At 39.8% G+C, this 23,864-nt stretch overlaps 3 protein-coding genes across 5 annotated transcripts in view; 1 reads left to right on the top strand and 2 right to left on the bottom strand.

Annotated features, from left to right (window-relative positions):
* Positions 1 to 1,571: 1,571 nt before the first annotated feature.
* On the top strand, positions 1,572 to 22,018 carry LOC136856303 (protein O-linked-mannose beta-1,2-N-acetylglucosaminyltransferase 1-like). 2 transcript variants are annotated; one of them, XM_067134055.1, is made up of 13 exons: positions 1,572 to 2,164; positions 6,173 to 6,319; positions 6,792 to 6,948; positions 7,468 to 7,703; positions 8,038 to 8,190; positions 8,465 to 8,549; positions 9,688 to 9,954; positions 10,274 to 10,447; positions 11,592 to 11,724; positions 13,416 to 13,568; positions 14,244 to 14,420; positions 16,129 to 16,263; positions 17,880 to 22,018. In XM_067134055.1, the coding sequence occupies exons 6-13, from the start codon at positions 8,507 to 8,509 to the stop codon at positions 17,974 to 17,976; spliced, it is 1,179 nt and encodes a 392-aa protein (XP_066990156.1). In that variant the 5' UTR covers positions 1,572 to 2,164; positions 6,173 to 6,319; positions 6,792 to 6,948; positions 7,468 to 7,703; positions 8,038 to 8,190; positions 8,465 to 8,506; the 3' UTR covers positions 17,977 to 22,018. The 2 variants fall into 2 exon arrangements, with proteins under 2 accessions (XP_066990156.1, XP_066990155.1); XM_067134054.1 differs by lacking the exon at positions 1,572 to 2,164 and adding an exon at positions 3,225 to 3,405.
* LOC136856246 (proline-rich protein 36-like) lies at positions 20,606 to 23,657 on the bottom strand. The gene is made up of 3 exons (XM_067133938.1): positions 23,631 to 23,657; positions 22,768 to 22,836; positions 20,606 to 21,760 (listed from the first exon to the last, which is right to left on the bottom strand). Exons 1-3 carry the CDS (start codon positions 23,655 to 23,657, stop codon positions 20,621 to 20,623), a joined length of 1,236 nt encoding a protein of 411 aa, XP_066990039.1. The 3' UTR covers positions 20,606 to 20,620.
* Positions 20,652 to 23,864, bottom strand: part of LOC136856302 (synaptogenesis protein syg-2-like) — a 320,580-nt gene continuing 317,367 nt past the window's right edge. For both annotated transcript variants that reach the window (XM_067134052.1, XM_067134053.1), the window contains one exon: positions 20,652 to 21,699. The gene's annotated coding sequence lies outside the window, so the exon portion shown is untranslated. The remainder of the gene's footprint in view (positions 21,700 to 23,864) is intronic.

Here is a 23,864-nt window from a genome sequence, read left to right as displayed (position 1 = left end):
GGAAATTGGGGGACCACGCCTCGAACAAGTATCAATCCATTTGCCAAGGATACCTGTTCTGATGAAGAATCCTTGAAGTCACAATTTCCCTGGAAAAGGATCCTATAAGTATTAGTTATCCTGGGAAAGGCTCCTTCAAATATAAGTTACTCTGGAAAAGGCTCCTTCAAATAAGTGTTATTCTGGAAAAGGCTCCTTCAAATATAAGTTATTCTGGAAAAGGCTCCTTCAAATAAGTGTTATTCTGGAAAAGGATCCCATAAGTATTAGTTATCCTGGAAAATGCTCCTTCAAACATAAGTTACTCTGGAAAAGGATCCCAGAAGTATTAGTTATTCTGATAAAGGCTCCTACAAGTCATATTTTCTCTGAATAAAGGACTTGTCAAGTTTAATTTTTCAGAAAAGGCAGCTTGTCAAGCCCAATTTTTTCAGAAAAGGCAGCTTGTCAAGCCCAATTTTTTCAGAAAAGGCAGCTTGTCAAGCCCAGTTTTTCAGAAAAGGCAGCTTGTCAAGCCCAGTTTTTCAGAAAAGGCAGCTTATCAAACCCAGTTTTTCAGAAAAGGCAGCTTGTCAAACCCAGTTTTTCAGAAAAGGCAGCTTGTCAAGCCTAATTTTTTCAAAAAGGCCTTGTCAGTTTTTTTTTCAGAAAAGGCAGCTTGTCAAGCCTAATTTTTTCAGAAAAGGCAGCTTGTCAAGCCCAGTTTTTCAGAAAACACAGAAACACCTTAGCCTCAAGATATATTTGTCAAGTTTACTTAACACTTATCAAGAACACTTTCGAAGTTTTCAAAGCACTTACTGTATGTGGCAAATGTTTCTGAGGACACTTATTGTATATCTGGAACACTTTCAAGCACTGTTGCTGTTAGGACTGTTTGGTGTCTCTGAATGACAGGGAATTGTCGACTCCACGTTTAATGGAACTAAAGACATTGTGACTATTATTATTATTATTATTATTATTATTATTATTATTATTATTATTATTATTATTATTATTATTATTATTATTATTATCATCATCATATTTAACCAAATAAATCATACAACATATATATTTGTTTGTCAAACCGTTTGACTTATTCTGAACAAACAAAGTCTTTAGTAGAATGTTGCTGTTTGCATTTTGAATAAAATTGAATGAAAACCAATACAAAACCTTCTTCTGAATGTGGCAGTGAGCACTGCGTGGTGTTTGTGTGTCGCCACCCGTCTCAGAAGAAGCAAAGAATTCAAGAGAGAGAGAGAGAGAGAGAGAGAAAGAGAGAGAGAGAGTACAGGTGTTCTCCATAATTAGCATAAGTACATTATTATTCAAATTTGAGTTGGAGACGAGATGTTTCTTAAATAACTGAGAGAGAGAGAGAGAGAGAGAGAGAGAGAGAGAGAGAGAGAGAGATTCACCTCCATTAGTTTTCAGGTTATCTTGAACACAAGTGACAACATCTAAGTGAAAAAAAAATTATTTATGCATACGTATACAGTCAACACCTGCACTTGGTTCATTAGTCATCTCTGCCGTAGTTGCCTTTCAACCTCCTCCTCCTCCTCCTCCACCTCCACCTCTTCACTTCCGCGGCACGTTTTGGTGGGTGAAGTATCGCTTAGCCATTTTGAGTGCGAATAGGAAGTTATTTTGGGGTATGTGGCACCAAAACGGGCCGTCGAAGTGTCCTCAGGTTGTACGTGCCTAGTCGTGAATCCCGTGTCGACTGCAGGAGACCTGAGATTGACCCGAGATAGATTCTGGGGGTGTATGACACCAAAGCAGGCCATCAAAGTGTCCTCAGGTTGTACGTGCCTAGTCGTGAATCCTGTCACGACTGCGAGAGACCTGAGATTGAAATACATGTGTACATCACTTTACAATCACACTGAAAACAGTTAATTTATTCCCAGTTTCCAAACAACTTTACGCTGACTTTGAAGTGACCGCTTTGAACCTCTCGAATCCTTAAAACCCTTTTAGTTGCAAACAAGGAGCAACCGCGCATTGCGAAGCAAGACGGTTTGAAGTGCTCATTTTATATCTCTGGAATCCCTAAGAAGCCCTTTGTTGCAAACAAAGAGCAACAGCAAGTTGTAAAGGGAGATGAAGAAAGAACAGAGGTCCAGAATGGCAAGGTCAACTTTGGGTAACTTTCCAAGGAGGTTCAGATTCGGTAAGGGTATGTGTTCAGTGTATACAGTATACATATATATACAGTATACATATATGATATACATAAAGGTGCTTTTCTTTATACATTCGTCACGTTCCTTATACTTCAAAGACGACAGAAATGGAGAGATCCAGCTTGCCCGAACCCTCTTATGCCAAACTAAGGCCCCCACAACAAATGCCCCAAAATTGGACAGCTTGCCCAAAATATTTCAAATATATCTTCTCATTCACTTTCTTCGGTGTTAAATCGTCCATTTGCGTCTCAGAATATGCTAAATGCATTCTGAATTTATTCATTGCATTTATTTGACCCATTCCACCTAAATTAAGCCCCAAAAATGTCCAAAAATTGAGCAATTTGCCTAAATTATCTTACAGGATTGACGTAGTTTGATTCATCATCTTATCATTCATTTTATTAATGTTAAATCATTCATTTATAGCTAGAAATATTCAAAATACATTACACGTTCATTTATTTAGCTTATTTGACCCCTTCAGCCCAAATCAAGCCCCAAAAATGCCCAAAAATTGGGCAGTTTGCCCAAATTATCTCACAGGTTCGACTTGTTTCATACCTCATCTTTCCATTAATATTGACGTGTTAAATCATTAATTAGTATCTAAGAATATGCTAAATACATTCTAAATTCATTCGTTGCAATTATTTGTCGCCTCTAACCCAAATTAAGACCCAAAAATACCCAAAAATAGCCCAATTTGCCCAAATTATCCGACAGAATTGTTCCATACCCCATCTTTCCATTAACTTTATTCCGTGTTAAATCATTAATTATTATCTCAGAATATGCTCTTTCCATTAACGCCTCTACCCCAAATTATTCCGTGCCCCAAAATTAAACCATTAATTATTATCTTTCAGAATATTCCGTAAATAATTAGCATCTAAGAATGTAATAAATCCATTCCTTCATTGCAATTATTTGACGCCTCTACCCCAAATTCAGCCCCCCAAAATGCCCCAAAATCGGGCATTTTACAAATTATCCGGCAGAATCGACACCGTAATCGCCATCTATGTCTTCCCTTCCACCTCTGTATTGTTTACTAAGCAACCTGGAGTGTTTGTTCCCCCTCGACCGTTAGTTTATTTCTCTGTTTGTGTCGATATCTCGTTTGTTTCTCCAACTGTTTGTGCATTCACCGATGCATTAGGCTTGTGAGTGTTTGTTTTACCCACAGAGAAGAGGACAAGGCGATAAATAAGGGGGAAATCGGGTAAATATGAGGTTGAAGTTGGGGTTTGTGGCGACTTAGGTCCGCCATATTCTTAACATTATTAATATTTTTATATATTTTTATATATTTTTAGTTTAATTTTCTTAATTTATTCGATGAATTTGGTTCTCATTTATTTAAACGGTTCGGTAAATTTGATTTAGAGCAACGTATACCTATAAAATAAGTATATTTTAGGTGTATAATCCTCATTAAGGGTAGGCGAAATCGACGTCATTTTCGGGTATATATTTAATAATTAAATTTATTTATTGAATAATCGACGTGGCGTCGCGTATAGATGTTAGTAGAGGCCGGAAGGGTTGGGTTTTTTCGGCGACTCGCTTCGTCGTAGCCCTATAAATTGGATTTATAGGGTATGCCTATATATTTTTTTTTTAATTTACCCTAATTGAGGTGGGCTACCCTAGGGAGGTGGGCAACCCTAGGGATCGATTTCGGGTAATGTTCGTTTCCGATTCGATTTTTTAATATATTATATTTTTCGAATCGATAAAAAATTTTAAAAATTATATATATATATATATATATAATTATATATATATATTATATAAAATATATAAATATATATATATATATATATATATATATATATATATATATATATATATATATATATATATATATATTGTAATTCTCGAAAATTAATATTTATATCGCAATAAAAAATAAAATATGTCAATAATTGAGGATTTTTTTTTTGAAGTTTATCGCTGAATGCACATCGAAGGGGCATTTGACCCCCCAGGGGCTGGTACTGAACACGGGCTGGTACTGAACACGGAAACAGCGTAGATGAATCACTCTTCAGTGGACTTGGAGCCCGGAAACGTTTTACCTTGATTTCTGGGCGACACTGTGTCCTGGACTGAAGTTTGGTGTAGCCGTGGGAATATTATCCCAGTAGCTTGGGGTAGGCCTGAGCGTAGCCTCATTTTGGGTATTTCTCGAAGTCATTCGCGATCTGATCGATGTATTGTAGCCAAGAGGTTCTAAACAAGTCTCAGATTATGGTTATTTGGCGACGTGCTGTTCGTCGTAGGCCTGTAGCCTAGACGAGTTCGGGTCGTTTCGGCCGTAAGCACGTTTATGTGGAAATTGGGCGCCTTGTTTGGTACCAGCCTCTTGGGGATGTATGTAAAACATAAAATAAAATGACGGTTAATACCCTAAACACACTGTCTTACATTTTGGATGTTACGGCCTAAATGATCTACGGCCAAAACGACCAGGACCGGCCTAGACTTCGGTCTGGCGTGGCCATTTAAATATTGATAACTGAGGGTAGGCTTAAGTAGAGCCATTTTTTTGCCATTTTATAAAGTTATTTAAAGCTTAATTGACCTAGCTTAGCCTACAGGCACCAAATGATGGCGCTGTGATGGAGTTTTGGTAAGAGATGAATTATTTTAGTAGTTATTTATAACCTACTTGTTGTAGCCTATCCTAGAGGCGGCAGATGATCGCTCATGGATTGATTTTTGGCTGTGGGAATTATAATTTGGGCCGGTTTTAGTTAATGTGTATTGAAGGACATATTTCACGCGATTTTGGACACCCTAGTGGTATATCAAAGGTAAATTGAGAACGACTAAGGTATAAATTAATTTTATTATTAGGCTAAACAGACATACGTACACTTCTAGGCCTTAATTGTTATTCAACTCGACAAGGCAACGTCCTACCTTGTAATAAAGTTTAGGCAATTGTTCTAACTAGTTGCCTCGTCTTCTTTGGCTAAGGGTGTTGAGCATATGTTCCTGAAGAAAATTTTATACAGCCGTCTATACTTTTCAGGTCCGCGAAGCATTGCTTAATGTTCTTCGCAGCATCCCTTCAGTCCCTAGCTGCTTCAACCCCTTTCATTCCATTTTACTGCACCACTGTTCGTATTCTCTTTCTTCCATCTTACTTTCCTCAACCCCCTTCTAACAATTGTTTCATAGTGTAACCGAGAGGTTTTCCTCCTGTTACACCTTTCAAACCTTTTTACTTTGTATCCCTTTCAGCGCTGAATGACCTCATAGGTCCCAAGTTTGAGTGTGTCAGCGGATATGCCACCCAGACCTTTACCCAATTGAAATTCTTTCAGCTGTGACTCGTTAATGAGATGCTTTTGACGTAGTTTCCTTTAGCGCTGCAGCTCGTAAATTTGGTGGATTCATTTGCTGTGAACTTAGAAGTTCAGGTCATATTTCCATTAAATTTTCTATAAAATTTAAAAATACCTTTTGCCACCCAAGTAAGAAAGGTTGTTACCAAGGCTACAAGTGATGAGAATGTTCGTGGCTAAAGTTGGTTGCTTTATTTAGTGCTATTGTCTAGCTAAAATAAGCCAGAATAGTGTTGTATACTTTTAGTTTTCATATGTGTATTATAAGACAGTTTTATAACTTAGTTTTTGAAGTAATTTTCTTCCTCACGTTTCACTAGCTTTCACAATGATGAAGAGAATATCTCTAGGTAAGACTGACTTTGACAGTATTCTTCCCGTGAGGTCATAATGTCATAGGTGAATCATGATATACTGAATTTGCGGAGTAATAAACAAGATTATGTTTCTGCATATTACCATAAAGTATCGTGTAGAATCTATATTTATTTTTCGACTTCACAGAATTTTCTGCCGAAGGCAGAATTTTAAGTCATTTGCAAGAAGCTTTCAGGAAGATTTATGATACATTTTATTGAGATGACGTAGCGAAGCTCGAAACGAAAAAGAAAATAATGCCTCCCTTCTCTTCAGTGTCCCTTCTTCGTCATGTTGCGACTCTCGGAGTGGCCGTCTTCGTCATCGTCGGATTCTACGGCATATACGAATTCCTCACGGACACGTTCTTACGGAGGGTCGACTATCACGAGGAAAATGCCACCATGCAGTTTCCATTTCCGAGTAAGTGGGAAGCCGTTTGTAGTTTTGATTGTGACTCTCGTTTCATACCTAAACACTAGCTGATATCTCATAGAGTAGATATTGGTAGCATTATCCCAAAGACTGTTTTAAACGAGTTTCGAGTAAGATGGTAGATGGCTATGTGGGAAGAGACAAAATGGAGTAGATGAGATGTAGGGAAACCGAAATTCATTCATTTTACTATATGAAGATGAATGTCGAATAGTCTTGGCTTCGAAATTCAATCTGTTAAGTTGGTGTTTTGTAGCTTTGCCGTGTAAGATATTTATTTAGTGTTCCAGTTTGTACGATGTATGTTTTTCCAGTAAACCTGGAAACTGTGTTAGTTGTTCCCAGATTTGCTGTAAATACTGTATATGATTGTAACGTGAATTAATCGTTGTTCGTCTGTGCTTTCTTCCTGTAGTCCTAAGATTCATTTTCAAAAACTGACCATCATTTCCCCTTCCAGTCCATGGAGAACGGATAGTGACCCAGTACATGGGAGTGGGCGAGATACTGCCAAACTGTGGCCTTCAGTACGTCTGCCCGCACAATCATTTTCCGGTCCACGTATTCAGCGGGAAGAGCAACACCGACATGCCAAAGATATGCGTCTCTGGCAAATAGTAAGTGTCTAGGGAGGAACGTTTGATGTATATGTTGATGATGTTTTAAATGAATAGTATTGTGAGAAGGTTTATTTTTAGAAAACGTCTGTTTGATGATGGTATCGTGGCTGGTTTTAAATTGCGAACTTGTTTTAAAAACAGAAGTACAATTTAGATGCGAGTCAGAGGTCACACTTGGAATAGTTAAAGCTTCCGACTCTGTCAGCAAAGTTCCGTCCACCTGAAGGGGAGGATTTTAAAATTCCTCTTCCCCTAAAGATATATTGGATTGTAGATTTTTACTAGAAGCCAAACCCGTAGTTGTATCACACACTAATTTCTGACTGCAGATAAATGTGGATTACCTTAAAATGAAATTTATGCTCCATTGCTCTCAAATTTTTTCTGTGTTGTGAATACTGTAGTCTTTCAGAAGCCAGAACCTCTTGTGCCACGTTGATTACTTATCGTGTGTGCCCCTACGTGCTTTCAGAAACATTTTCTACCCGTCTCACTAATATCCTTCGTCCATTTCAGCATCATCCAAAAAGACATCAACAACGGAGGCCGCGGCATGAACATGGTCATTATCGACTCGCACCAGATGAAGGCAGTTCACGCCCGTCGCTTCGACACCTACGCCATAGACTCGAGCGAGATGGAGCTGTTCCTCCTCCGGGAAGTCCGCAACGGGGACATACTCATAGCCATGACGTTCGACGAGGCCTCGCGTAATCTGGGACACATGGCGAAGAGTTTGCTGGCCGATTTGGGTAGCGACGTGCCCCTTTTATGTTTTGAAAATATCTTGACTCTGTCAGTTTGTCCTTGAAGTTGCCGTCTGTTTCTGTGATGAGTGATGTTTTTGCTGTTTAATATGTCTGTGAAGTTATGGTTCATGCTGCAATACTCATTCTGGTGCCTTTTCAGTACTCTTAATTTCTGGAGGTCTGTTCGAAAAAGGAGCAAATTGTTCCAAAAGAGTAGATAGACAATTGATTTCAGAATAGTCCTGCGTCTCGTACCTCTGATAAGTAATAACCTAAGTTACGGACGTTTTATTCAGGTGAATTTGGCATACGTTAACTGATTGATTTCCATCTGCAGGCAGCAGTCAGATTCAGAACCTGCAGTTCCGCGGTCAGTGGTACATGATCTCGCAAAAGGGGATGGAAGGCTTTTCGCCCTACGAATTGCTGAAGGCGTCAAAGGGGGGCCTGTGGTCGCCTATAGACGAACGTTTCTGCGTCCCCCGTAGCTGTGAGTTGAGACTGTGTTTTCTGTTGGTTTTTATCCAGTGGTTTGGGATTTTTTTGAGCAAATATTACATTGTCATTGTGTCATTGTTGGGCTTCAATATCAAGGTTACATCTTTCTCGTAATGTAGAATATTCGTGCAGTTTTGACAAGACTTGCAGTAGCATCATTAGTCGAAGTTTTAACATTGTTCGGGGAATAAATATGATCGGTTCTTCGCTCTGTGCACTTGTAAATTTATGCTTTGAAGCCCCTAACGTTTCAATTTTGTTTTCAGTGAAAGGACAGACCATCATGCCAGATCCCGAGGTCATGCAGAATGCAGAATTCTGCGCCCATTCGTGATATCCGTTTCTGCTCAGGTGAGGCTGCCGTGGGGTGGCGTAGAATATCCGATTTCTGCTCAGATATGTGAGGTTCTGCCTGTTGGTGGCGTATTTCAGAGAATGATCTTCGAACTGGTGTGTTCTTCCGCTAAGTGCTTGTTTAAACCTTGATGATGAAAAGTGGCCCTAGCTCGTTATTTAGGTATTTAAACTCTTTTAATGTAGGGGTCGTTGAGTTCCTTTGACTCTGCAGTCCCTGTACAGGAAAGCTGCTTACAGTGGGTCTTGCTTGATACGTTGTTGGCAGGACTAAAGCTATAACTCTCAAATCTCCCATGTTTCTTCTTATTAGGTAGGTTTGTAGAGACCAAGTCAAAATCTGTATAAACTCAATGACAGGTTCAGCAAATTCTTAAAGTCTGTAAACGGTACTGAAGGCTTTCTGCATTGGCTTAAGAATCCCTGGTGCATTGCTCTGTCTATACTTTCTGTCCCTTCTCATTAACGTTTTTAACTTAACCATGTTTCAGCTTCATCTCTTATAAGAGCAAATCTTACGGGCGAGGCCTATGGCGTCTCGTGGGACTGGCTTGAATAATATATATCTCTCTTAATGGACAAAAACTTTTAAATCACGGTAGGTCTTTGGTAAGTCAAGGTCTGCGTGTATTCAGAACAGAAGCTTTGTCGCGTTCGTACTTTTCTAATATGTCGTTGTACGCACGCTCATTTTTATTGCTTTTCTTTCTCCTGTCTTTGCAAATTCGTGCATAACTTTTATTGTGTTTCCTTTGTATTTTCAGTCTTCACTTATATTTTTTTCTTATATACAATATTTTGCGATAGCTTTAAAGTCAGAGGTTTTGAGGATTCTGAAAAATTTATAATTTAAGTGTTAAAAGTTCTGGTTTTAAATTAAGTCGTGGGGCCTGGACTCATGAATATAAAATATTGGAAGAGTTTTGTAGGTGCCATTTAAATCTTGAATCAAGTGTTCAGTATATAATTATTAAAGCCACAGTATTGCTGTGATTTAAAACTAATGTTTAGTGAAATTGAATCCAATCCTACGTAATATCCTGTGTTCCTGAAGCCACCTGATGATACATCCGTGAATGATGTTTAGTAAGACGTAATGCAATCCTGCTTTTCTGATTTCACCTGATCATTTCAGTCAGCCAACAAAACGTCCCCCTGAAACCGGCGATATTGACCAACCGCCAGTTGGTGGGGAGCGAGATCTTCACGACGCCAATCATGGTGATGGCCGGCCGATCGCTGTCGTCGCTGACCCTCACTCTCGAGACCATCATGGGTCAGCCGGGCATTCTGCCCCAGTACGTGGTGGTCGTGCACAACCCAGAGACCATAAAGGATGTCCCAGAACTTTGCAAGCTGTTTGGCTTCAACTCGAAGGCCACTGGAGCCAAGGAGTATTACAGTAAGTTTGGGAGGACGTTCTTCTTCGAGATATTTAGGAGTGGTGTAATATAATCTCATTTTTTCTTTGCTTGAAGCCAACAGGATATGTTTCTTAGTACCTCAGTAAACTCTAGACTTTGTAAGAAAGTTTGTTGTCTAACCTTGACAGAGTGTAGACATGCCTCTAATTTGTTTTTAGACTATAATATGTTTCTCTTAGACATTCGACTATATTCGTAATAGATTAACGACGGTTTTAAGCTGTTTAAGAATTAATTACTTTGTTAATTACTGATGCAGTGTTAATAGCATTTTTCATGGACTGATGTCCTCCTCAGGGGTGATGGAAATCCTTTTTGAAACGGCCATCGCGCTGTATCCCGGATCCTCCTACATCACCGTGATAGAAGAGGGGTTGCTCTTAGCTCCGGACTTCTTCACATATACCGCATCTGTCCTCCCAGTCTTGCACGATCCCACCGTTCTTGGGATATCGGCCTGGAATGCGAACGGTGGGTGGTGCTTTTTGGTGTAGGTGTCTTTTGGGAACAGGAAAAGGTCCACATTGTGAGATGTTGCCTGTAGTGGGCCTAGAGTTTACCTAGAGTTCGCCTAGAGTGGCCTACAGTATGTGGACTTAATGGTTCTTTATCAAAATGTCATATGAGTTTGGTCCTCTCATTTAGTAACAAATCTTTGAGGCCACTCCCATTAGTCTTGAAAATGCTCTGTAGTACTCAGGTTAAAAATTCTACTGATAAATAAAAAAAGGAAAATGTTTGTTGAGTAACTTGTATGAAGTATTGCAAACCAAGAATGAAAAAATTACTCTCCAGTGAATATATTTGAAATTCAAATTTATTCGCAGATTGTACCATAAACAGGCTATGAGTTTATCTTTGCCATCAAAATATAGCATGGAAAGTGTCCCTCTCAGTAGTTATTAGTGCACTAAGGACGCTCTTAAGTTTTTAAAGAAATACTTTGTCATTCTTTTTTGGTCCAGGTATTCGCAGGTCATGCGTACCGCAACTTCCCACGAATAGCTAAAATCCTCGAATACTTGACACCCCTTTAAAAACGCTTATAACTGCCTGTTTTGATAGTTGAAACACTAAAAAACCCCCTTATACCTGAGTATTTTAATAGCCTTATCACAAAAAGTGCATTTAGTCATGAAAATATGAAAATACAGTAATTAGTGAATATTTCTCTATGAAAAATCCTGCAAATAGGGGAATTTTCCGTGACTAATGCGTATGTACGTTCCGCAGAAAAATCTATGAATAGATGAAGCCGTGACTCTGGAACGGCAGATGGGCGGGTGTCCACTATTAATGTAAATTAGTTTAACAAGACCACTTTGCGGGATTTCTAAGAATTTCATTGGGTTTGCTCAGATAAGCCATAACCACTATAGTTTGTTCTCAAAAGAATGGAACTGTGTATTTGCTTACGAAATAAAACTATGAATAATGTTTCCTTATGTAAATAGAGGCTTTTAAATTGATCCTAAGACCAGAAATTCTGGAGTTATGCTTGGCAAAATACGAAGGAACAGCAAGTTGCTTTGAAGGCCGGAAAATCTAGGCTAATCATACGTGACCAAATGTACAGATAGTAAAGAAATATTAAATGATTTTCTGTTTATTTCAGGCTACATGAACGTTTCTTCTCGTCCTGACCTCGTCTACAGAGTGGAAGACTTCCCAGGCCAGGCGTTCACCATCCGAGCGGCGATGTACTTGAAGGAATTGAAACCGAACATGAAGCAGTGTTGTAATAAGCGGTAGGGTCTTGACAATTTATACATCTCTGTGTTTAGAGCAAGGTCCTCCCCTTTCCAACATTCATTTTGCAGAAATTGGTAATCAGATCGCAAGGTTTATCGTTAGTCTGATTTTCTCTGTTGCTGAACCTTGCAACGCTTTCTTGCGTCCGTTTTCCCAGGGGTATGACCCTCCGTCTGTCGATAGGCAGGCCCATTGCATCTTCGGTGGTCAATTGCCACTTGTCTGAATCTGTTGTTGTCTAATACCCCTGACTAAGCAATGGTATTTGAGTCACTCTATCTTGATTGTCTATTTTCCTCTGCTCTTGAACTTTGGAACACTTGCCTGCTTCTGTTTTCCCAGGGTTAGGACATCTGTTCGATAATAGGCAGGCTTATCGCTTCCCTGGAAGTCTAAGTACCTCTCTTCTGAATCAGGTTTTTCTTGTTGTCTATGACCCTTGGCTAAGCAAAGCCTTTTGTCCTTATTTATAAAAACTAGGAAGGTCCAGGAAATCCTCGACAAAGGGGATAGACCTAATGGATTTTAGTCAGTAAAAGCACAGCAGAGAAGACGGTGAGGGAATTTGTTCCACTTCTAACCCCACGAAGGGAAATGGTGACGTAAAATGGTTTGATCATAGCGAAGATGGGACTCGGGATGTTAAGTACCCAGTCTCTCTCATTTAACTGTGACGTAATGCTCTCCTTACCCATAGAAGAGGGTACTGTGTGTTGCTTATAGTGCGTCTTGCATTGAAGGTTCTTTGTGACGTCTCTGTAAAACCCCAGGTGTGCTGCATTCTGCCTGTCAACTGTCATTTGTTTTTGTGTCGTGACCAGTACACTACAGAGAAATGTTCACAGATTACTGTATTTTCAGATTTTTGTGGCTAAGTGCACTTTTTGTGATAAAATTATTAGAATATTCAGGTATAAGCAGGTTTGTTTGGTGTTTGGACTATCAAAATAGGCAGCTATAAGCATTTTTAGAGGGGTTTGAAGTATTTGGAGATTTTAGCTATTTGCGGGAGGATGTGTTATGCGTCCCCTGCGAATACTGGGGCTCGACTGTACGTCGTTCCACGTCCTTTGGAAAGTTAGTATGTCATCCATCGCTGAGGAGGAGAATGCAAAGTGAACATAAAATAAGACTTAAGTTGAATGTCGTTGAAATGGCAATCGATTTCAGTAACGCTGCCCTGAAGAGGGACTCCTAAATCATAAAAGTGGTTTTGTGGAGCCATGGAATACGCTGGTGGACAGTCTAGCAGTAAACATTTTTCTTTGGACTGTGAATGAGGGCTGGATGACTGATGGTTTTGTATTAAAGAAATCCATTACTGTAGCATAAATATTTTTCTAAACAGATTATAAGTAAACTGCAGTAATTCAGTAACGTTTTGAGCGTAGGTGAAACTAGAGAGGTGCAAAAAGGATTATCAAGTTTGCTTTTGCTTAATAATGATGCTCTTACTCAGCAATGCCATCTAAAAAGGAATCCTAGTTTGTTTTTCTATTCATTTTGAAGTTTGCAGCCCCTTTAGGGAAGCAGGACGAGGAACAATACAAACAGTAATGTCTTTTCAAATCCTCCTTGTTCCTATAAGTCTAGAAATATGATGAGTGGTCTGGTTCAGCTAAATAAATGTCGGTAAATATTTACAGGGTTGTTTCATTCAGCTAAAAAAGTCTCTGAATATTTGCAGCGGCTGGGAAGGATGGCTGGAACTTGGACGATGGGAGAGGGAACTGGTTGTGCCTGACATGTCCCGAGCGCTCCGACGTCCAGTGGGACCGGATTTGGAGCCGGTCACTCCACTGATCCACGCTCTATTCCATCGGCTGAGAGCCACGAACTTGTGAGTGTCTTTCAGAGTGTGAGAATGGTCTGAGGAATGTTGCCCTAAAATGGAAGACTTCAGTATCTGCAAAAACACAAAACTGAGAAAAATGGTGGATACTCCCTTGCCTGACTACTGATTTTGCAGATACTGCAAATGGGACCCACTAAATACTCGTGGAAAGCATTGAAGAATCATTCTGAAACTGCAGTAACTTGTGTATTAGTGTTTCACGAGCCCAATAGATGCCATATTTCAGTTTCAAAAATTTTGCAGATACTGCAGTTTTCCACTTTAGGGCAGAATAAATACAGACGCCACCCTACTTACGAACGTTCAACTTACGGACATTCAGAAACAAACAAGTGGGATCCCAAATTAAAGTTGTGTTCAGAGCGCTCCCCTTTCTCACCCGTAAGTTCAGATTTTCTTTTGTGCGCCTGTTCTTTACCGGTATATCCCAGAGGTTTGTTGAAAAGGAAATAGTGTAGTGGGGTGTTTTACATGGTATTTGAACTGGGTGTGTACTTTTGCTATTCAAAATTGCATGAAGAGGGTTAAATTTTTGTCAGAATATGTCCTGGTATACAGGTACAATCCACTTGCCATAATCACAATTAAAACTCGAAGTGGCATATAGGAGAGTCAAACCCCCAATTTGTAGAAAGCATATCTTTAAATCTTTCATTCCAGAGACCTGACAGCCACCATAAAAAATGCAGACACGCTCATGGTCGAGAGATACGAGAATTACCTCTTCCACCTCCTCAACTCCAGCCAGGCTCGCATGCTGAAGGTGTCAAAGGAATCCGTACTCAAATGCATAGAGGCCGATGTGAATAGTGTCTTAAAGATTCCATTTGAAGATGAGTGAGTAAATAGTGTTTGGGGTTGTTTTGTAACTGTAATGGTGGAAGATCAACCAGTTTTTTTTCATTTGCAGTGATTTTTTCATTTGTATTTAAAGAACTTGTGGGTATTTGATGACTAGTTTACATGACCCAATCCCTGTATTTAAAAAAAAATGCAGGTCAGCTCTAATAACCTGTTTTGTGAGGTCCAAATTCGTATTAGGGATGAATGCCAGGCCTGGGAAAGCATTTGTCCAAAGTTTAATCAGTAATGTTGGTCAAGTTCTGGAAAAATTAATCTTGAAAGTTTTGTCAGAACTTTTCAGCATTCAGAATTTATCCTGATGTATAGTGGACCCTTGCCTATATGCGGTTCCGGATCCGCGGCTTCGACTATTTGTGGATTTTTCTGTGGAACGTATATACACATTATTCGCGGGAAATTTGCTATTTGTCTATTTTTCACAGAGACATGTTCACTCATTACTGTATTTTCATGTTTTCGGGACTAAATGCATTTTTTGTGATAAAACTATTAAAATACTCAGGTATAAGCATTTTTAGAGGGGGTTTTTGGTGTTTGAACTATCAAAACAGGCAGTTGCAAGTGTTTTTAGAGGGGCGTCAAGCATTTGCGGATTTTAGCTATTCCCGGGGTGGGGTTTGTGGTACACATCCCCGCAAATTATGGCGGTCAACTGTATTCCCAACGAATAAATTCCTCTAAGAAATCCTGTCAGAACCTTGCAACGTTTTAAATATAACCTTACATATTTTCAGTGGAGTATAGTTTCTTCAAGTGAAGTTTTTCTTTAAAAAAAGAAACTTCAGGCCAGCCTTATGAGGTTCATAAATTGGAAGACTGTGGTCTTTTGGTATAGAAAAAGACTTCGACCAGATGGGGAGTTGTACGGAAAGCACAGAACACAAAGTAGAAGTCAGTGGAAAGACCTCATTGGAGTTCTGAACCTGCGTAGGGAAAATCTTGACAGAAAAATGTCGTTGAGGATTGCAGGGATAAAGTAATAACGCAGATGACGTGATGTTGCATGGTACGACATTCCGGTGCAGTTTTAAGTTTGGACTTGCTTTGAAAAGCAGATTTCTGATTAATGAATATTCAGTGGTTCATCTTGGTAAAAGCTAAAATTCTGAACAACTTTTTCTTGGGTTTTTGGTCAGGCAATGAATTTGTTACTCTATTAACACAGGGTGTTAGTTTGTTACCCAGTGAACACAGGCAATAAATTTGTTACTCATGAACACAGGCAATGTGTGTATAATATATAAAATATTAGTGGTTTCTTGAAAGTATTTTTTAGAGAAAATATCAATTTCTTTATATATATGCAGAGAGTAATTTGACCAACTGTGTATTATACAAGAAAATATGAGTTCTTGGTCACCTTACCTAGAGTCTGGGAAACTAAAAGTGGGAAATGAGAGAGAATTCGTATTTTCAACATTTTAACGTCGGATTTCCCGAAAGTTGTCCCCACTCCTGTCTGTCACGGAGACGCGTTTCCTGAATTCCAGTGTAGCCTAGGTCTTTGTACTTTCCCTTGGTTTGAGCATAAAATGAGAGATTTCTTATATCATTGTACACTCCCTGAATGCCATTGTAGTCTAGGTCATCATCTATCTTCTTTTTCCGTGATTCCTTGCTCTTCGATTCGTCAACCCTTTCCATCCACTTCTGTCATTTTAACGCTTTGCTTATCTTACAGGGTGTCGGTGTTTGTCGTGCCCTATAAGGAACTGGACATCTCGGGCTTCGGCGGGATGAAGCTCCTTTGCAAGTGCTTTGGTGTTTTCTACGAAGAGCAGTCTGCACCTAGGGGAGTCCACCGGGGGATTTTGAGGTACGTAGAGCCTCCTGTAGGACGCTGAAAGGATATATTCTTTACTTGAGTGAGTATGAACATTATTATTATTATTATTATTATTATTATTATTATTATTATTATTATTATTATTATTATTATTATTATTATTATTCAGAAGATGAAGAACTCTGTTCATATGGAACAAGCCCACCAAAGGGGCCACTGACTTGAAATTCAGGCTTCCAAAGGTTATGGCGTTCAGTAGGAAGAATTAAGAGGGGGTTAAAGGGAGAAATAAAAGTAGAGATCTCAGTTATTCAAAAAGAAAAATTAATTTGTTTGTCTCGGTAATCTCTTTTACATGTATCATCAAACCATGGCTGGTCACTTGACTTCTATTTAATGACCTATCTAGGGACATACCGTACTAAAATGGCCATCATCTTTTCATATAATTTATTTGTAGAGTGATTTCTGGGAGGACCTTTTAAAAACTATAGTTTCGTCAAGGTTTTTGTGGTGCTTTTAAGATAACTGGGTTGTATCTGAGGGGCTTTGTACATAGCAGCGATAACTTTGTTTTTTGGAAATGCCACGACAGTACAGCCTACAGCTTGCTTTGTGTGGAGCACTGTGGAATGTCCTTCAAATTTCTTCCTACCTATAGGCTATCTAACTCCTTTTAACTTTTTTCTACCTTACATTGAAGAGCAGATCTTTTGGCAACTCGCTTGCGAGTTGCTTTGGCCAAACGTAGAGGTCCACGTCGGGCCTCTGAATCTATATGACGTCATACTGCCTTTGGATATATGGTTTTGTTGGCATAAGGCCCGCTTCATCAGAACCAACCAATCAGTTCTACAAGATTATAGAAAGGTGAATTGTTGATCTTTCTAAATTACTGTGAACTTTGACCCCAGGCTGTGATGTTTCCTGTCAGTTTTTGTCTGTTATGCTGTCATCTACTTCAGGCATTGTCTTGTAGGTGATCTTGAGTCTTTAGTGATAATGGTATGATTATCTAACCACAGAGGTTAGGTCAAATTACTTTTGTAATGTTCATATATGCAACAGTCGCCTTCAGTCGCCTTTACCGTACAAGTCTTCAGTTGTGTATTTTAGGGACAGTCTATGTCTGCAAACGAACCTAGTAAAAAGTGTTTTATGGAAGACCATTTGAAGGTGATAACCAACTTACTATTTCTTTCTTTAATGTGTCTTTGTTCGGAACTTTTCATTCCTCTAGACCTCCCTAATTCCAGAAGATGGATATTTCTACATCAGTCGTATCAGAGCAGTAGTAGGTCTGCGTTTCAAACTGAAGTTTAAGGTGGTTGTACGAACTATTGGTATTTTCACGTCACCTCGGAGCACTTGTCATTCATCTCTCAACCGGGAGAGACTGTAAAATCATCAGCTTTTGTAGAAGAATTTTTATCGAGGTTTTTTCCTCTTTAAAATATTTGTTTAGGAGGAGACGTCATGTTAAACTGAAAAAAAATGGTCTCGTCTTTGGTATTAGAACGTAGTATTTTAGAACTTTTCCATCTCGTGTGTCCTTAATGGGAATTAGGAAGTAAGTGGCATATATTTTGACTGCTTGTAATAGTCTTTTTCTATTTATCTATTAATTACTTTCCTTCTTTTAACAGGTTCAGTATGTACGGCAAAGAAGTCTTATTCCTGAGCAACAGAAGTCGCCACTTCATGATCCCACCTTTCAACGGAACGCGGCTGTCATTACCATAAGCGATGCCTTCGGGAGCCTCTTTAAAAAGCTCTGCAGTATTATATAAATATTTATGAGTTTGCCGCTGTGTTATGAATGTCGTTTTAGAGTGAGATGTTTATGACATCGCCGTGACGCAGAGACAAACTTCTCGAAACCTTCGTCTCGTCTTTTCTGGGGTCGGCCAGTCTAGTCTTTCGTCTTCTTTTCAGTCTTGTGCGTCAGTGCTTGGTCTCAGACTGACTAATGATTCTTCTGTACATTTTATAGAAACTAATATTTCACGAATAATGTTAAATTTAGCTGTTCATCCTTTTTCAGTTGTGCTGTGAATGGTACAATGGACCCCTGCCTATTCGCGATTCTGGATTCGCAGTTTCCTCTGTTGAACATATATACACATTATTCGTGGAAAATTCACCCATTTGCGGTATTTTTCACAGAGAAATATTCACAAATTACTGTATTTTCCTATCATTTTGGTGACTAAATGCACTTTTTTGTGATAAAACCATTAAAATATTCAGGTAAAAGCATTTTTAGAGGGTTTTTTGGTGTTTTGAACTAACAAAATTAGCAGTTATAAGCATTTTTAGAGGAGTGTCGAGTATTCGCAGATTTTAGCTATTCACAGGGTAGACTGTACTGCAAATTGAACAGCTGATGTCAATGCAACAAACGCAAGTTGTAAGGGATTTTTATACGCACATACTCCGCTATCTTCGAGTTGTTGTGGTCTGCCAGTAGGTGTCCATGACGTCAGTTAGAAGTCAGGCTTGTGGACTGATTCGTGTGGTTTTGAAATGATCTCTCGGTTCGCTATCAAGTGGTCCCATGCCCAGGTTGGCACTTTTCACGACGTTTTGACAGCTTAAATCCCTTTTTAAAAATTTTTTGGAGTTTCCCCATTAACTGGTTTCCTGGAGAACCCTTTCTTGGGTTTAAAAGTCATTTTCAGGAGTACTGTATTGACCAGGATTGGTATCCACAGGTTTAAGGTCCTGAGAAAGATGTGTAAGACTTCAGGGATACAATTCTCCTGTGTTTTGGTATATATTTTGCAAATTGGATAATTTCTAGCCCCATTTTTATTTTACTCTATCTTTCTGGGTGTTGCTTTGTTTTGTGGATTCATTATTGCTGTAACCACTTTGGATTGGCTAGCGTTCTCGTGTAGTGACTTCTGCCAATTCCTCTTTAAAGAGAACATTTTTTTTTATGCTGTACATGACGGGCAAATGACGTCGCTTGATGATATTGGTAAGAAACAGATGTGATGGGTTGCAGATGCTGACAACTGCTGTTCCACCTGACTTCGTGGTTTTGTTCCAGAGTTCGTCTTGGTTCCGTTGTTCCATCTATGGGAATAAGTGTTCTGGTATACTTAATAGCTTCTCTTGTGGTGTTAGAGGTTAGTTACCTCAGTTGTGGTAGGGCCATTCTTCTCCATGCATCTTTTTTTATTTTAAGGTAATCTGGTTTGTATTTAAACTTTTAAACACTTTCATGATTACTTACAGCAGTTTTAAAAGTTTCCAGTGTGGTTGAGTTGGTGTTTTAAATCTGTAGGGTTTCTCGGTCCCTTTGAAATATAGTTTAACTCAAAACTTTTGATTTGGCTTCCAGCTGATTTGATCAATGTTTGGGAATCATTTGGAACAATTCAAATGCTTTGGATCGTTCTCTACGCTCTTCCTCTCAGAGATTTTAGCACTTAACACTTACCACACTCCAGTTCTCCTGGAGATTATGGCACTTGAAACACTTACAATCTCGTGGTGCCCTTGGCACTTATTGTAAAGTTCAGTTGTTTGCTTGTATGCTGGTTTGAAGGTTGAAGGCACAAAGACAAAGGTTGTGTGTGTAAAAAATGGTTGTAAACATTATTGCACTTTTTTAATTTCTTTGCTATTTTAAGGAATACTGTTTATATTATGTCATTTATATTCTGTTGAAGCCTTGAAATGTTAGTTTTTTGCTTATACATATTTTTGTAATGTGTTGCAGACTTTGATGTTAACCAACTGCTTTGTAATGTGTTGCAGACTTTAATGTTAACAAACTGCAATATAACTTTTAAGACTAAAACTAGTGTGTCAGAATTTTGTCTTGAATCAGTATTTCAGGTTTCTAAAGGTACATAAGTATTTCAGTGGCAATAATGCTTCATATTTTTATCCATTGCTCATAAAATTAATAATTAAAGACATATATTATTGGCGTTTTGCATTTCAATTCCATTTCCAAAATTGTGTTAATTTTTTCAACTAATAGCTAAACTAAGTCAGGAGTAAGATCTTAACTTGCTTGCAAGAAATTGGAGGTTGCATATTCATGTGTTTTTGTGCGTTGCAGTTCAGGGAATTTCCAAAATTGCATTGTTTTTCAATTAATATTGAAGCTTCGTTAAGTCAGAGTGTAAGATCTATTATTGCTTTTGTGAATCTAAGTTCAGTTTGTGTAGAGTCACACTATATTTGTATTCAAATTATATTGAAGGTTATTTTTAAGGTATATTGAAGGTTATTTAACTAAGTTGAGTTGCACTATATTTGTATTCAAATTATATTTGAAGGTTTTTTAACGAAGACAAAGTTTTGTCTTAATATGTGCTTTTGCTAAATTTACCAAGAGTAATACCAGATTTTATAAATGGTTTTGTAATTAATTAATAATGGATAATGAACAGCAGATGTACCGAAAAGTAGGATAAAACTTTATTAAACCAGTATCAGGTGAGCTACGTTGTTTAGTGACGGGTGTGGCGGCGGCGGCGGTGGTGGTGGTGGTGGTGGTGGGGTAGTGTTGGAGTGCAGTGGCGGTGACCTCGCCGTCGGAGTGTATCGCAGCGGACGCTTCCAGAGCTACCTGCTGCTGTTGCTGTGCTACTTTGGGATTCATCAGCGGCTCGTGCACTCTGATGAGGCCTTGGGGGGGAGCCGCCTCCTGCATGTGGGGCAGTAAGTGGTCCTCAGATTCAATATGAATCTGTGGCGCGTTCGGGAACGGCCGACTCATCATCATCATCGTTGTCGTCATCGGAGCCTGGGAGGTGATGATGTCCGGAGGAGCCGGAGACAGGGCGTGGGCCCCGGCCGCCACGACGTGGACCTGCGGAGCCGTGCAGATCTGGGGTGCCGTGCTGTAAGGGTGAGGAGTGGCGGCGGCGTACATGTTCGAGGGAGGCAGCGTCTGCGGGGTCGTGTAGGAGACCGTGTTTATCGGAGACTCGGCGTGCAGTTGTACCGGGTGGGCCGGGTCCACGACCAGCGGCTGGGGGAGCACTACTGCCTGAATGGGAGACGGGACGTAGGTCTGGGGCGAGAGGTGGGGAGACGACGCAGGGTGGAGTTGAAAGTCTGTCTGCAGGAGGCTCTGCGACGACATCTCGTTTGGGGCGTTCGTCTCGGGTGGCTGCAGGGGATCGCACGGCAGGGAGAGCGTGGGCGAGTGGCGGACTTCCGAAGTGTCTCCCCTCAGGCTCATCCGTATCGACGCCAGGGACTTCGACGGAGACTCGATCTCCACCCTCGGAGTTGTGATGCTGTCGGACTCCACTTCCACGACGTGGACCGGTCCTCCGCGCACAGACGGAGTTCTCGGCCTGTGCCTTCGCGGAGATGTCCCTCCCGGGGCGCTGCGGGTGGAGGAACGGCGAGGGAGGGGGGAGGACCTTATCGACGATCGTCCGGAGGTCACCTGTGTCACCACGACAGGCCCGGGGGAGAATGTAGTCAGCAGCTCTGGAAAAATAAGAGAAAAGATAAAAGTCTTGGCACATGGAATAGCAGGTACAAAGGTTGACTATCTGTGAGGATGGTCCTATTTAAAAATAATAGTACATTAACATTTTAAACTAGGTAAAGTTAAGCAACTTTGTATGTAACAAACGTAGACAAGATTTTCCACGAAAGAGTTGGTACAAAGTTCCGTTAAAGATGGTTATGATTTGTGTGTCGTGTAACTTATCGAGTGTGTGGAAGTTATGCTATATATATATAAATATATATTTAAGAATGTAAAGAAACTAGAAATTTGTGCAAATATATAATGAAAAATGAATATGCTTTGAAACATGTCCCTGGATTCTACAAAATATTTTAAGTAAACGAGTAGCGAACAATATGTGAAGAAAAAACAGAACTTGGAATTCTCAGTACTATAATTTTCTCAGACTCTGCTTTAGTAGAAGTTCTGAAACTGATCACATGGAAATTGTAGTCAGAACTGAATGGAATCCAGCTGGAATCCTCATACTAGGAAAAACTGACTGAGAATAATACTTGGTACAGAACCTCGAACTGGGTCTACAAAACTGTCATAAGCAAACCAAAACCTAACCTATAACAGTAGCCAAACAAAATAGCAAAACTGTCAAGCTTGTGCAAACCTAAACCTCTTAATAGTAAAACTGATAATTGAAAGAGCTTAAACTGATCATTGAAAGAGCTAAACAGAATTATAAAAACTTAGTACGCAAAATTCTCTCTGGTCTAGTACTTGAAATAGTCAGACTGTTGGAACAGGACCTCAAATGTCAGAACATGACCTAAAACTAAATACTTTACTGATTGATCATCACTGATTGATCATCATCAACTTCCCAAGCAAATTATATCAAACTCGGAACTTCAATTCTTAGTTTGGGAAGTCTTAGGTTTTACTAAGTAGAACCTCAGACTTCTCAAACTAAGTAAAACCTCAAACTTTTTAGTAAATACTCTGACTGAACACAGTTTTGATTAAACAAACTATATCACAAACTCGGAACTTCAATACTTGTAAAACCCCAGTGGGCCAAACTGACTCACAATGAGTGCTGAAACTTCAATACTTAGGAAAACCTCAGACTCCTCAAACTGTGGGCCAAACTGCAATGACTGTAGAGGGGAATCCTTGAGCTAAGTTCTAATGGAATTGACCAAGACAATAAACTGGGTTTTAGTGTAGAATTCTATCATGAATTTATGCTGTTACGGCATCATGTTGTCCGTTTTAAGGTATCCAATGGGACAGAAAGAGGTATGTCACTGATGAGGCAGCTTATGGTCCAAAGTTTCTGACACACAATGAGAGGTACCTCCTGCATAGTCTGGAACTGAAACCTCTTATCTCTCCCTAACCATTAAGTCATCTTGGGAGGGCAATGAGATGACAAGATGGCGACAAAGTTCACGATTCGATGAGACACGAAGCTCACAAGACTGAACACCAAACGGTCCTAAATAGCCCGATTGTAAGAAGATTCTCTAACTGACAGAACCTACGAGTTCCATGACACTTCAGCCTCGCAGACAATTCCCAGATAGCATCGAGCTACCACCGGGTACCCTTTTGCACTCAAGCTCTGGGTGGTACACGCCCAACGACAGCATCGGAATCAAATGGCACCTACTAGCAGCAATCCTGTCCGGCATTACTTGTGTCGTGAGACCTCATGGCTCCTGTTGTCTTGGCTCCTCAATTGAGCTGTCTTGCTAGCTAACCCAATCCCTCCAGCATGTCTGTTTTACAGTGCAGTTACCTAGGTTTTTATTCCTGCCCGGAGTGCAGTCTTGTATGCAAATTAGCCTGTGCATCGACTCGTCAAAAGTTGGCTATCGTCTTTCCACCTTCTGATGACTTTCATGATCAGAGAAACATAGAAATCGGTCCACAGCGACTTGGAAAGTACCTCGGACTGTCCTAATGGATCCGTCATACTAAAAGGCCAAACACTTGCGTCCTTAACTAACACAATATTAGTCCCGTGGCCATCATCACGCTATGGGCCTATTCTCTGGCATCGATTCAGAAAATACAGTCCTCGGCTGACTGACTGGAAATGAGGGACTCAAATGCAGGCCTAGACCGCAAATGGGCGTAGGTTCTCGACAAGGAATTACGACAGGAAAGTCAAACCTTTTCA

The sequence above is a fragment of the Macrobrachium rosenbergii genome, chromosome 35 (genome assembly GCF_040412425.1).
Source record: "Macrobrachium rosenbergii isolate ZJJX-2024 chromosome 35, ASM4041242v1, whole genome shotgun sequence".
NCBI classification, from domain to species: domain Eukaryota; kingdom Metazoa; phylum Arthropoda; class Malacostraca; order Decapoda; family Palaemonidae; genus Macrobrachium; species Macrobrachium rosenbergii.
The sequence above is the reverse complement of the archived record's forward strand: the minus strand, read 5'-3'. Positions and strand labels throughout refer to the sequence as shown.